This window comes from Nansenia antarctica (assembly GCF_963989245.1).
Source record: "Nansenia antarctica genome assembly, chromosome: 14".
Lineage (NCBI taxonomy): Eukaryota > Metazoa > Chordata > Actinopteri > Argentiniformes > Microstomatidae > Nansenia > Nansenia antarctica.
This window is the reverse complement of record NC_137684.1, coordinates 14,438,703-14,453,702: the sequence shown is the minus strand read 5'-3', so window position 1 is coordinate 14,453,702 and position 15,000 is coordinate 14,438,703. Positions and strand designations below refer to the sequence as shown.

General features: G+C 46.7%; 1 protein-coding gene across 1 annotated transcript in view; it reads left to right on the top strand.

Moving 5' to 3' along the window:
- The window catches only part of magi2b (membrane associated guanylate kinase, WW and PDZ domain containing 2b), a gene marked incomplete at both ends in the record, with an annotated part of 102,645 nt that overhangs the window by 39,825 nt on the left and 47,820 nt on the right, over positions 1-15,000 (top strand). Inside the window, 2 exons of the mRNA XM_080545003.1 lie at positions 9,224-9,343; positions 12,592-12,816. Coding sequence (XP_080401129.1) covers positions 9,224-9,343; positions 12,592-12,816 — 345 coding nt within the window. The remainder of the gene's footprint in view (positions 1-9,223; positions 9,344-12,591; positions 12,817-15,000) is intronic.

Below are 15,000 nucleotides of genomic sequence, written 5' to 3'. Positions count from 1 at the left end.
GTCTGCCATGATCTTCCTTGCCCTCCTCAGAGCCCTGGTGTCATGCAGGGAGTTGAGGGAGGGCAAGGGACAGCCGATCACCCTCTCTGCTGAACGTAGCACCCTCTGCAACTTGGCCTTGTCCTTGGTCGTTGCAGCAGGGAACCAGGTGATGATGGAGTGGGTGAGGATGGACTCTATGATGGCCGTGTAGAACTGGACCATCATGGACCTCGGCAGCCTGAGTTTCCTCAGCTGCCGGAGGAAGAACATCCTCTTCTGGGCCTTCTTTGTGAGGGCCTCGGTGTTCTGCTCCCACTTTAGGTCCCGGGAGATGGTCATGCCTAGAAAGCGGCATGACTCCACGGAGGCCACCGGGGTACCTCCCAGCGTGATGGGAGGGGGCAGGGCTGCTTTCCTTCGGAAGTCCACCACCATCTCCACTGTTTTTAGAGCATTTAGCTCCAGATTGTTTAAACTGCACCAGCTCTGCAGCCCCTCGATCTCACCCCTGTAGGCAGATTCGTCATGGGCCTGCTATCCACCCCCCGCACCAACCTACCGACCTTTGGGGACAGAGCCTTCAGCGTAGCCGCACCTACTCTCTGGAACTCCCTCCACACAGTGATCCGCAATGCCCCGACCCTGGACTCCTTCAAATTAGCCCTTAAAACCCATCTGTTCACCAAGGCCTTTGGCCTCTAGTCAATGTTTCAGTTTTGCTTTGTTTGTTTTCTGTTTTGTCTGTCTGATCATTTCCCTTTAGATTTGTAAAGCGTCCTTGGGTTTTTTGAAAGGCGCTATAGAATTTAAAGTTATTATTATTATTATTATTAAGTCCAAACACAATGAACAAAGCTCCCAACCTCAGTAATACACTTTGTACACTTTTCCGATTTGTTATGATCCATTTTATGTCTAAATTGGGGAGTAATCTGAAATGTTGTAGTAGTCTAAATTGCATTTCCTTCGTCCTATTACAGATCGAGAAGTAATTTGCCGATTTCCATATTAGTGACCAAGTTGCTTCATCAGTATTCAGGTATTCAGGTCGTTATTCCAATCTTTGGGCATGAATGCAGGTTTGCCTTTATCATATTTAGAAAGTGCTCTATACCCAAGCCCCAGAATGCCTCTCATCTTTCCAGCAGAGACTATCTTCTCCAGCGGAGAGGGTTGGTGACAGAGGCCAGTGTCTTTTGGGCTATTTAAAAAACGTTGTATCTGAAGGTGTCTGAAAAACTCTGAAGGTGTCTGATAAAAGGTTATCACTATTCCTAGATATGTGATGCCCTGCACTGCCCATCTAAACAGGCAAGATACTGGGGGGGAATATCACAGAGACCACCCAAAGGAAGAGCCTCTGATTTAGAAAAAATGTGTCTTATCCCCAGCTGATATACCTGAAATAGAAGGGGTGTGTCTAATAGAAGGGGCGTGTCTAATAGAAGGGGCGTGTCTAATAGATTCCGCCAAGGGCTCGATGGCAATCGCAAATAATAGGAGGGACAAAGGGCACCCCTGTCTTGTTCCACGGCCCAGGCGGAAATAAGATGACCTTCTACCATTTGTTAAGACGGCAGATAACGGGTTATATAGTAGCTTTACCTAGCCAACCTAGCAAGGGTTGTATCAGTAATGATTTGAATTCTTTATCAAAATTCACAACCCAGTCCATCAGGGCCTGGTGCTTTGCCTGATTGTAGTGAACCCAGAGCTTCCTTGATCTCCTGTTCTGTTGTTTATTAAGCGTTTCCTTCTGTAGATCTGTAAATTTGGGTCGATTCAAGAGAACCTCTGACTACACACAGGTTGCTCACGTTTATATTGTAGCTGACTATAACATTTCTCAAACGCGTTGTTGATATTCTCTGCATCTGTTCTCCTTTTACCATCAGCATCCTTAATGGCCGAAATACGTTGGGAATCCGCTGTCTTACTTACCAATCTAGCCAGGTATTTACTTGTTTTGTTTCCAAATTCGTATAGCTTCTGTCGAGCAAATCTGATGCACTGTTCCGCTTTATGAGTGAGTAAAGAGTTTAGTGAAGCCTTGATAGCCAACATTGTTTTTTAATTAGTCTCAGAAGGGTTTGTAACATAGGATTTTTCTGCTTCTGATAATTGACTCTCCAGCTTTGACACTCACAAGCTTTACGTCGTTTACTACTCACATATATATTATTAGGCCTCTAGAGTAAGCCTTACTTGTTTCCCAGAGGGTTGATGGAGAAATGTCAGGTGTTAATTTAATAAAATATCTTAAATTCAGATGTAAAAAATGAGACAAATTTAGGGTCACTAAGCAAGGAAGAGTTACAACTCCACATCCTGGTAGGAGTACTCCCCTCATGGAGGAGCTGGAGGGATATGGGACTATGGTCTGAGATTGTGATATAGAACAAGTGCAATATTGAAACACAACTGTGAACATTTCAAACCTGCAAACTGCGACACTTTAAATGAATGTGCAATAACACTATGTGCAATATGACAACCCTCGGGTACATAAGGTTCAGAGATAGGAAATGTTAGGATATGTATAGCATAGCATAGAGTACAGCACAGTGTTTTATTTGTATAGCATAGTAGTGGATAGTGTACATAGCCTTTATTTATGTAAACCAGCTCTTTTCCCTTCTTGTTTTTAGTTTTTTTCCTAGCACCAGGGGAGCCCCCCCTCCCAAATTTCGTTGTATGGTACCTGTACTATATCAATGACAATAAAGACCATTCATTCATTCATTCAAGAGGTTATCAGATTTAATTTAGGCTTGGGAACAAAGAAATAGTCGATCCTTGATCTACTCTTATGGACACTTGAACATTTTTAAAAGTCCTTCTCTCCTGGGTGTGTGACCCTCCATATGTCAAGGTAACCCAACTCCTCGCATAGCTCTATTATTGCCCTGGTCCTTTTAGCAGGAGGTCATATTTCTGATGGTGATTTATCCGTGTTCAATAAAAACATGAAAACATATCATTGTTTGTGTGGTATTAGTTTAAGCAGACTGTGTTTGTCTATTGTTGTGATGTGTTTGTAAATTGTTCAGATGAAGATCAGAACACATTTTATGACCAATTTATCCAGAAATCCAGGTCATTCCAAAGGGTTCACATACTTGTTGTTGTTAGAGTAAATTATTTAATAATGGCAGCCTGTTTCGTTTCAAGATGTATAAGAGAAGATATTTAATATTCTTCTGCAGAAGGAGGAAATTTACAAGCACGTCAGATAGGTCTTGACAGTGAAAGTTCCTCAAAAAGTATCATCATTCATTTCATCTGAGTATTTATACAAACAGGTACCTTCAGGTAAGGGGTCCGCCCTCAGGTGAGGTTTAGACCAATCATGAGCAATGGGTGTGGACCTGTACATTTGATGAAGGTGATTATGATGAAGGCTAGGGGGGAAGCGGCCCCCACTTTCTCTCAGATAGACAAAGGGTGAAAGCGGAACACAATGGCCACAACTGGTTCAGTCTGGTCTTAGAGTACTGGGTCTGGGGCAACACAAAGGTCAGAAACTGCTCTAGATGGTAGGGCAATCAGGTCTTTGTAATCATGTAAATGTGTCTATTGTCTTAGCCCATGTCAAGTTTCAAGTAGAGAAACTGGTTCTGTTGTGTGTGACAACAGGAAATCATCTTCTGCAGACATTCAACCCAAGATGATGTTTGATTCTTAAATGTAGCTTATTACATATAATAATTTTCTCTCACATTGTATATAACTGACCTCTGGCTCATATAGAGGAGAGAGAGAAAGAGAGAGTGTGCGTGACTGTGCGTGTGCGTGTGCGTGCACACGCGTGTGAGTGTGACAGAGGCTAATATAGTTGTTGATGTTTCCGACCGGAGGTCTCTGCTAATTAGAATAAAAAGTCAATTTCTTAGTTTTCTCTGGACTGGTGGGTATCTCTCTCAGAGAGAGAGAGAGATATAGAAAGAGAAAGAGAGATGCAGAGAGAAAGACAAACAGAGAGAGATAGCACACAATGGAGAGAGAGAGAGGGGGAGGCTTACAGCTGAGGCCTAGGGAGAAAGAGACGGAGCCTCTCTCAAGGCCAGCGAGTCGATCGATATCTCAGACCTACTGAGCCGATCGCCCCCTGAATCTCTCCCCGGGCGCGACCATCAAATGAACTGGCGGATGAAACTCTGGGAGGAGGCTATCAGGGGTCATCACCGTGCCAACAGGCTGTGTCCGCTCTTGCGTAGGCACCAGAATAATTTCTTGCGGATCTGATAGTGCCCCTGTCTGGGGCTGAGGCTGGGGCTGGGGCTGGGGGGCTGTGGCTGGGACTGGGGCTGGGGGGCTGGGGCTGGTCTGGGACTGGGGCTGGGGCTGGGGGGCTGGGGCTGGGGCTGGGGGGCTGGGCTGGGGCTGGGGGTGGGGCTGGGCTGGGCTGGGGCTGGGGCTGGGGCTGGGGGGCTGGGGCTGGGGCTGGTCTGGTCTGGGGCTGGTCTGGGGCTGGTCTGGGGCTGGGGCTGAGGCGGGGGCTGGGGCTGGGTCTGGGGCTGAGGCAGGGGCTGGGGCTGGGGCTGGGGCTGGGCTGGGGCTGGTGGGCTGGGGCTGGGGCTGGGGCTGGAGCGACAGTAGCATTCTTATCTCTATTCTCACTCATTTGTATTTGTCTTAAAACATTACAGGTTTCACTAGAGGTTTTCACTCTAGAAACCAAGTCTGCCTGTAGAGATGCATGGACACATATCAGTTGAGATGCATAGAAATTAAAATACAATAAGTCGGTGGTCAAACGGCTGAGAAATGAACCATGCTGGTTTGGCATTTCCAATGGTAGCGTGGTTCAAATGCCAACGCCCCAGCTTTCTTTTTTTTTTATGATTAATCGTTTTTATTATTTTCAATAAACAAACAATGAACAGACATCCATCACAAGTAACAGTTGACATTGGACAATAAATTAAAAAGACAGCAACTAGACACAACAAAACATAATGGTGATGTACAGAAATGTAAAACTACAGCATTGTCTAACAGTCATACTTATAGCAGTTAACTTTTTTCTTTCCACGTTTTACACGTTATTTCTCAATATATGACTGATACTGCCCCCATTTGAAGCGATATTCCTCCACCTTATCTAGCAGCCTATATGATAGTTGTTCTAGGGCAGCCAACTGCCCAAGGGAAGTGTGCTGCCACAGAGACGGTGCTGGAGACGCCCCACCTTTCTGTTTGTTGAGTGTAGTTCTCTCTGGCCCTGTGTAGATCAGGACAGCTACCCTGTTCTGCGCCCCGTTCTCCTGCTCCACCCCATGACGATCAGGAATCATTCACACACCTGTGCCTCACCTGTGCCCCCGCCAAGTGTAAAGCCTTTTTATGATGTTGTGGCATTAGGGACCCCTGCTGCATTGTGATAGGCTCACAGATGAGATTAGTGTTACACAGTGGGGTACACTAGCACCCCTCGGAGGGCCGAGGATACACACACACACACACACACACACACACACACTCACACTCACACTCACACTCACTCACACACACACACACACACACACACACACACACACTCACACTCACACTCACACTCACACTCACACTCACACTCACACTCACACTCACACTCACACTCACACTCACACACACACACACACACACACACACACACTCACACTCACACTCACACTACTGGGGGTAGTGGTAAATGGCAAAATTAAATTAAAATTATTATAAATTACTCACACTCACACTCACACTCACACTCTCACACTACTGGGGGTAGTGGTGGTCTAGTGGATAGTGAGATGGACTTGTGATCGGAAGGTTGTGAGTTCAAATCCCGCCTGAAACCACACCACTACTAGTGTGCCCTTGAGTAAGGCACTTAGCCCTCAGTTACTCCAGGGGGAATGTCCCTGTAATTCGTAATTGTAAGTCGCTTTGGATTAAAAGCGTCTGCTAAATGGCAAAATTAAATTAAAATGATTATAAATTACTCACACTCACACACACACACACTCACACACACACACACACACACACACACACACACACACACACACACACACACACACACTCACACTCACACTCACACTCACACTCACACTCACACTCACACACACACACACACACTCACACACACTCACACTCACACACACACACACACACACACACACACACACTCCTCTGGTTGAGGGCCTTGTGCGTCACGTTGCCATTTTATGTTTTAAGATGGAACTCCCTTCATCCTCCACAGGCGGAGGCAATGAGAGGCTCATTAACAGACGAGCCTGATAATCACTCCACTGCCGCTCCCACGTGTACGTGAGTTTAGTCAGTCCCTCTGTAGGAGAGGAGCAGTGATAATAGATCAATGGAGATACGATGATGAAGATGAGGAAGATATCACACGCACACACAGGAGAGGAAAGCCCTGCCGAGGCTCTAGGGATTCTCTGCTGCGGAGGGTGATTAGCCACCGCTCACTCTGTGTGTGTGTGTGTGTGTGTGTGTGTGTGTGTGTGTGTGTATGTGTGTGTGCGTGTGTATCCATTGCTTACTGTCAGACAATGGGCCTTCTGCAAGCTCCCATTCCAAACAGACACTCTCTGTTTTCCCATGATTCAAAGCGCAGTCACTCAAAACCTTGTGTACACAGTGCCCTGTTGAGCTCGTGGCAATACACACACGCTTTCCTGACAAGATGAAGACGTGCCGTTATGTAAGTGTGTAAGTGTACGTGCGAGATCTGAGCGAAAAAAGGCTTTCGCTGGAGGAAAAATCTGACAAGAAAACCAGACGCGTTTTTTTCAGCAAAGCACAGTTTGATCAAGCCCAGTCACTCACGCTGTCTGCTTCGGTTCCTGGGGGGGGGGGGGGGGGACACTGCGAGCAGACTCTCGCTCACTGGCCATTCAGGGGTCTCAGATGATCAATGCAGCCAGCGAGGAGAAATCAACACCAGCCGAGTCTTCGGCGAGCTGGAGAAGAGTCCACTTGGCACAGACGCGCGCGTACAGAGATCCTCATTAGCTCCGAGAAGCCCTCCCTCTGTGGCTTCATAAAGCAGCTTGCATACAGTAGCTTCTCTCCCCAGGTCCCTGGAGCTTCTTCAAGCTGGCCTAATTGCCGCATGGTAAAGTGATGTTTCTGCAATAAGCTGACGAGCACCACTGTGTAAAGAGCCTTGAATCATGGTTGTGTGAGAGTGGGCTATCGATTCACTCATTAATAACTTCAGGAACATCACCAAGTATTGGCTCGCCGAGAGAGTGATGTTGATTGTACGAAATGAAATACGCACACACGCGCGCACACGCGCACGCATGCACACGCGCACACGTGCACACACACACACACACACACACACAGTACCCTTGTGTTTTGATGCTCAAATTGATTTTGTCGCAGCAGTCCAATCACACTACTATTTTGGGTGGGCCTCCATACTGTATGTGTGTGTGTGTGTGTGTGCGTGCATTTTGCATGTATGTGTGCGTGCCTGCTTGCTTGTCTGCGTGTGTGTGTGTGTGTGTTTTGAAAACAATTAAAATAATAATAAGAAACATATTTCCAAATATCTATACATTAATTAAAAGGCTAAAATAGCCTAGTGTCTTTTGATCTTGAGGATGGTACAGTGTATCTTACTATATTACATTGCAGTAAACTAGACAGGGTTTCCGATGGCGAGATAGGCCTGTAGTACAACTCTTGTGATCTAATAGTTATTCTAATAAAAATGTATTTCATAAAATAGCTGTACACAATAGCCTTATACAATTTATACACCACCTTATACACTTTATTCCTAGAATACATTAAATTACAGACAGGTGTTCATACATATTTCTACTCCATATAATAATCTAGGACTACTTTCATCCAAATCTTGCAAGCTGCCTTATTCCATTAGATAACATTTCCCCTTTTGAGTCTAAATACAGCCCTCTGACGAGCTCTTAAATAATGCATAGAACAGAATACCCAATGATGTCAAACATGTTCTATTCCATACATTATAATGAGCCTGTCCTCCCATGTCTACCTCTACAAGCCTCCCAGATAGACAGGTCATGTTATCTTTTCTATGTTGACTTTGCTTGAACATTGTATTGAGATGTGTGTGCCACAGTCAGTATGATGCCAGTCTGCTGATTAAAGTCACTGCCTGTCTGTTTAATTGGTTGGAACTCAGTGATTGACATTGAAAAATGTGATTGAAAGATGTTTATTGATGCATGTAGTTACAATACAAGCTTACAGTATATGGGATTGAAGATCATTGCACATCTGTAAATGACCTGTGTGTGTGTAGGGCTGCAACGATTAGGCGACATAATCGACGACGTCGATTATAAAAACTCGTCGACGTGGAATTTTAGTGTCGACTAATCGTATTTATATAAAAAAAAGACTTTTTTTTTTATTATTTTTTTTACGGGAGCCATGCAAGAATCAGCTGGGTAAGTTTTAGCTAACGTTGTTAGCCAACTGGCTAACGTTATATTGTTAGGGTCGTAATGTTTATGTTAGCTTTACTGTTACATGTTGGAAAACAACGTCTCATGGACAGGGCTGTACATGCTATGAGCGTTTGTGCTATTAATTTATTTGCCCTGTGGCACGGGTGTGACAGACAGAGGCGCTTGTATGTAACGTTACGTAGCAGGGGTTTTCCATGTTGAAGCCAGGAGAACGCGAGATGAAATGAAGTGAGGGGTGGTCGCTATTAAAATACCAGGTAGTCATGGTGGATGATCATGAATGATGCTTGATAAGTGAATGCTATTTCAATTATGTTGAGTCCACCAGCGAGCTGTCTGTAAGATAAACAGCGCCAAGCGTAGCCTACTAACGTGAGCTGTCTGTAGTCTAGCCAGCAATGCTAGCTAGCCAATCAACTAGCTCTGTGAGCAGCTGTAGCTTGGCGTAACGTTAGGTTAGATAGCTAGTTAAGCCGGATTTATGCTTCTGCGTCGCCATTTACGCGCAGCGAAAAGCCACACGACTAACCGAAAAAATAATCGACAGATTAGTCGACTACCAAAATAATCGTTAGTTGCAGCCCTATGTGTGTGTGTGTGTGTGTGTGTGTGTGTGTGTGTGTGTACTGTACTTGTCATATCCATCAGTCTTACAACAGCATGCAGTTATGAAATGGGTTTGTATCATAATCAGAAGTGATGACTCTTCCTACCTTCTTCCCTCTCTTTCCCACTTCTCTGCATCCCCCCCCCCCCCCCCCCCCATGTTCCCCATCTCATCTCAGGCACCACCAGGCAGCCTAAGGAGGGGGAGGTGCCAGGGGTGGACTATAACTTTGTGAGCGTGGAGCGCTTTATGGAACTGGAGCAAAGTGGAGCCTTGCTAGAGAGTGGAACCTATGAAGGTAAGACCTGGCTTGTCCATCCACCCTATATGTCATATCACTCCCATCTTAGCGTCCCTACCCTGGCTCCCCATCAAATGTAGAATTCAATTCAAGGTTCTGGTCATTACTTACAGAGCCCTCCACGGTCAGGCACCTGCCTACATCTGTGACCTACTGCGTCCTTACAGCCCCAATAGGTCTCTCAGGTCCTCTGACCAGGGTTTGCTGGTTGTCCCCCATGCCAGACTGAAGACCCAGGGTGATGGAGCATTCCAAACCGTGGCCCCCAGGCTTTGGAATGCTCTGCCCTTGGATCTTAGATCAGCGGTCTCGGTGGAGGCTTTTAAAAAACAGCTACAGACTGTCCTGTATAGACAGGCTTTTGGCTAACCCCAAAAGTCTATCTTTCTGTGTCCTGTTGATATTGTTGTACACTTGTTGTCTGTTACTTGTTCTTATTTTCACTTGTTTACCTATTTCTTTTAACCTGCTATAACTTTTTGCTCTTTTATTATGTTCTTATACATGTAAAGCACTTTGTGACCCCTGGTCTGTGATGGGTGCTATAGAAATAAACGTTACTTTACTTACTTACTTACTTGTAGTCAGGTGCTTGGAGATATGAAGTGAATGACAGCCGAGGGTAGCCATGTCTCAGACACCATAGCCAGGGTGTCATGACCAGGACTTTGCCTTACGTGCCTTGTTCTAACCTAGCCAGACCCCCAGTGTGAGGACAGCTCAACCAATGAAGACAGCCAGGACATTCCATTCTGTCCAATCACCTTAGAGGAGCCTCAGATCTTCCTGCTTCTCCACCATGTTTGATTGTTAGTTGGCGTCTTCATATTCAGGCAGGGCAAGGCAGGTTTATTAGTACGGCACATTTCATACGAGGCCATTCAAAGTGCTTTACATAATATGTTATGATGTGTTACTTGGAAGCTGGGGTTAAACTGACCAGCACGCCTCAGCCACTGTTATTTGAGAAGTGGCGCCGAGCCAGAATTAGAACACTGGCCGGAGAGAGGCCAGAGGCTGGTTACCATAGTAACTTAAGGGACTGAGTTTCCAAGGGACTCTATATTGAGGAGCAAGTTCAGCAGTTTGTCAGAAGAATATGATTTGCAATGTACAGCTGATACTGTGTCAGCAGGTAGCTGACAACATAAAAAGTGTACTGGAGGAAACTACTCACTCACAGCTGTCACATGAGTACTGTGGGTCGCTGATCAGCTAAATGAAGGCCATCTCTTCAACTGTCTATTCTGAGCAGACCTGGTGATTTCAATTGATTCATTCTGGGGGAAACACAATCATCCATATCAACCAGTGAAGACAGCCAGGACGTCCCATTCTGTCCAATCACAGGAGCCGCAGATCTTCCTGCTACTCCACCACGTTTGATTGTTAGTTGACGTCTTCATATTCAGGCAGGGCAAAGCAGGTTTATTAGTACGGCACGTTTCATACGAGGCCATTCAAAGTGCTTTACATACAGCATTAAAAAACAAATCGTGAGCTTAGAATGATAAGGTTCTATCTCCGTTTAGGATAGTTCAGAGATATTGAGCGTCAAAGTTTTTACATTCCATTATGTTTTGTGAGATGGAACCTTTGTATTTTATGAATTACTAACTCGAAAATGTCAACATTTAAAAAAAATAACACCACACAGGCATTAATAAACACCTAATGGATCAGATTATGTAAAAAAAAAACTCAATTTTGACAAAAATGGAGATAGAACCTTATAACTCTAACGTCACGAAATTCAGCTTCTATGTGCCCACACTGCTTGGATGGATGACTCATCTCTGGGTTGATGTCATCTCCAGTACAAGACTGTGCATCTGGTTTTCCGCCCTGTCAGGGATCTGTATGTACAGTACAGATGGAGGATTTACTGGTTCAGTTGCCCTGCAGCGATGTGTGTATTTCCGTGCGTGTGTGCGTGCGTGTGTGTGTGTGTGTGTGTGTGTGTGTGTGTGTGTGTGTGTGTGTCGCCCACTAGGAGAACGTGTCTCTTTCTAGGTGGCGGTGCTGCTGGAGGCACTTACAGCTCAATCTGTAATTTGCACATTAAGACATGTGGGAGAGAGAGAGAGAGAGAGAGAGAGAGAGTGAGAGAGGGAGAGAGAGGGAGAGAGAGGGAGAGAGAGGGAGAGAGAGGGGACTAGAGAGGGAGAGAGAGAGAGAGGACTAGAGAGAGAGAGAGAGATAAATTAAATGAGAGGGGGGTCTTTTATCTGCCTCCTTTCATTTTCTAGGGTACTGTCCTCTCTTGCTGTTGTTAGCAGGAGTGTGTGTGTGTGTGTGTGTGTGTGTGTGTGTGTGTGTGTGTGTGTGTGTGTGTGTGTGTGTGTGTGTGTGGGGGGGGGGGGGTAGAAACCTTCTCACAGCCATTAATTAGAGCTTCTCCTGCTGGGATGAAAGGAAGCCAGCGTCCCTGGACTCTCCTCCCTGGACGTCCTCGTCTTCTACCTCGCTGTCTCTCCGCTCCTCTCCTCCTCTCGCTCTCTCTCTCTCCTTCTCTCTCTCTCTTTCTCCATCTCTCTCTCTCTCACTCTGTAGTCCTCTCTCTCTCCCTCTCTCTCTCTTTCTCCTCCTCTCCCTCTCCTCTCTCTCTCTCTCTCTCTTTCTCCTCATCTCTCTCTCTCTCTCTCCTTCTCTCTCTCTCTTTCTTCTCCTGTCACTCTCTCTCTCTCTCTCTCACCCTGTTGACGGATAATCAAATGAGATGCCTCCGCCTCTCACGCGCGCTCAATATTTAATCCTACAATATTTCCCGACAGAGAAGATTTCATTAAAATCCAGATGAAATACCCGTCTCTGATACGGACGCCTTTTCTGCTTAAGAGGTAAATAAGGAGAAAGGAAATCTATCTGGTCACACGGTGACATTTCTGCTCCTCTCCCGAGACTTGTCCTGTTTCAGTCCGTTTAGGCCTTTACACTCTGAACTGTGATGACAACTTGACAAACCCCTAACCCACCTTTCTCTCTCTCTCTCTCACTCCCTCTCTCTCCCTCCCTCCCCCTCTCTCCCTCCCTCCCTCTCTCTCCCTCCCTCCCACTCTCTCTCCCTCCTTCCCTCTCCCTCCCTCCCTCCTTCCCTCCCCACTCTCCCTCCCTCCTTCCCTCCCTCCCTCCTTCCCTCTCCCTCCCTCCTTCCCTCTCCCTCCCTCCCTCCCTCCCTCCCCCTCTCCCTCTCTCCCTCCCTTCCTCCCTCCCACCCTCTCTCCCTCCCTCTCTCCCTCTCTTAGATAACTTCTACGGCACACCCAAGCCCCCAGCGGAGCCCTCCCCGGCGGCCCCGCCTCTGAATGTGAGTGAGGCCCTGCTGCCCGGAGCCCGGCCCAGCGCCCAGGGCAAGAGGAAGAGGAACCAGTCGGTCAGCAACATGGAGCAGCGCGCCAGCCTGGAGCCCCCCGAGGACGAGGAGGAGGAGAGCCCCGTCGTCAACGGCAACGGGGTGGCCATCACACCAGGTGAGGAGCGGAGGGAGGGAGGGGAGGGAGGGGAGGAGGGAGGGGAGGGAAGGAGAGAGGGAGGGAGGGAGGGAGGGGAGATGGGGGGGGTGGCCATCACACCAGGTGAGGAGGGAGGGAGGGAGGGAGGGAGGGAGGGGAGATGGGGGGGTGGCCATCACACCAGGTGAGGAGGGAAGGAGGGAGGGAGGGAAGGAGGGAGGGAGGGAGGGAGTGGCCATCACACCAGGTGAGGAGGGAGGGAGGGAGTGAGGGAGGGAAGGAGGGAGGGAGGGAGGGGAGATGGGGGATGGGGGGTGGCCATCACACCAGGAGCCGGTTGCCCCACGTCTTACTAAGTACAAACTAACCCTAGTTATAGCGTAAGTATTTACTAAATCAAGATTTAGTCACTACTAAACTTGAATGGGTTGCACCAAGCACACTAGTTATGACGTAGAGCTTAGTAACTACTAAATATTTATACTTACCCCTAAGGTGGTGTAAGTTATAACTAACTTGTAGCTTACCGTCGTTACCTCAGCGGAGATAAAGTAGCCTGCCGAAGCAGGGAAAACCAGCCTATGGAAGATAGTGATTCAGTTCCTGCATTTCTACATTTATTTAGTTTGTACAATAAAAAGACACATGAGCCGTAGTTATGATTTGTAGTTATGTAGTTATGACAAATTATTTTGATTAAATTCAATATATATGGTTACTTTCTCACCTGAAAACATATTAAAACTTCATAAAATGACATGTTCAAAATGACAGCTTTTAGCCAATGGCAGCCAAAATTGAGGATTTAAAAATGGAGGGTTTTGCTTTGCTCGCTGATTGGCTATATTGTTCTTCCATCACGTTTTATGCGACAATGTCTTTTTAGTAACAACTTGCACATTAATAAGTATTTACTAGCTAAGACTGGCAAAAGATTGGCGTGGTGCAACCGAAATTAGTAAACAACTAGTTTGAAACTAGCTAATAACAACTAGGGGTTTAGTAACTACTAAATGCCTGCATTTAGTAATGACTTACGCCAAATTGGTGTAACCCAATCCAGGTGAGGAGGGAGGGAGGGAGGGAGGGAAGGAAGGAGGACGATGGGGGATGGGGGGGTGGCCATCACACCAGGTGAGGGAGGGAGGGAGGGAGGGGAGATGGGGGGAGGGGGGGGTGTCAGAGGGAGAGAGATTTCCACTCTGATTTCAAATAACCGTTGTTGAAATGACAGTCGTTGACCACATAAGTGCTGTTATCATTGAGTGACAGATATTGAGAGTCACAGAGCAACTCTGGTGTCGTTTCTCACGTGTGTGTGTGTGTGTGTGTGTGTGTGTGTGCGCGTGTGCGCGCGCGTGTGTGTGTGTGTGTGTGTGCGTGCGCGCGCGTGCGTGCGTGCGCGTGTGTGTGTGTGTGCGTGTGTCAGTCACTCCTCAAGTGCTGTTTCCCCTGCTGCCTGCTGTCCACACATAGAGAGAATCAATAGCAGATCCAGCAGATAACTGTCCCATAGATCTTATCTACCTCCCTCGCGTGTGTGTGTGTGTGTGTTGTGTGTGTGTGTGTGTGTGTGTGTGTGCGTGCGTGTCGGAGTGTCGGTGTGTGGGCCAGTGTGTTGTGGGGGAGGGGGTAGACTTGCTGTATCAATGGTTTCCAGTGTGGAACAGACAGTGTGCAGTGTTGCCAACTCCTCTGTAATGGAAGTAGCTGTTGGCTCTCCCAAAAGTAGCTAGAAGTAGCTAGATGACGTAATAGACTAATTTGCATAATATGCAATTCTGAAAGGCTAAATGGCAAAAAAAAAAAAAGGCTGAGCAGGTTTACAAACTAACTATTTACGTATTTATAAACTTGTTTATGATTTTTTTTAAATAAAAGTTGACTGACATGATAGCTAGCTAAGCTGACTGAGAGGGTGCGATTGACTGACCAGACAGAGTGAACCGTTTGAGGGGATCCTCGCTGTAGGCTAACCTCGCATCACCAGGCTCTCTCCAGGGAGACCGTAGGTCTACTCGTCTCCTGTTAGCTCGGTTGTAACGTGAATCGTGGAACATGGGATATGTTAGATGCTTTACAATAATTCCCCAAAATGACCAGAAAAAGTAGCTAGATTTGTCGCTGGTCGCTTTTGACTAATTAAGTCGCCACGGGGGTCTGGAAAGTCGCCAGATATCGAGACAAAGTCGGTAAGTTGGC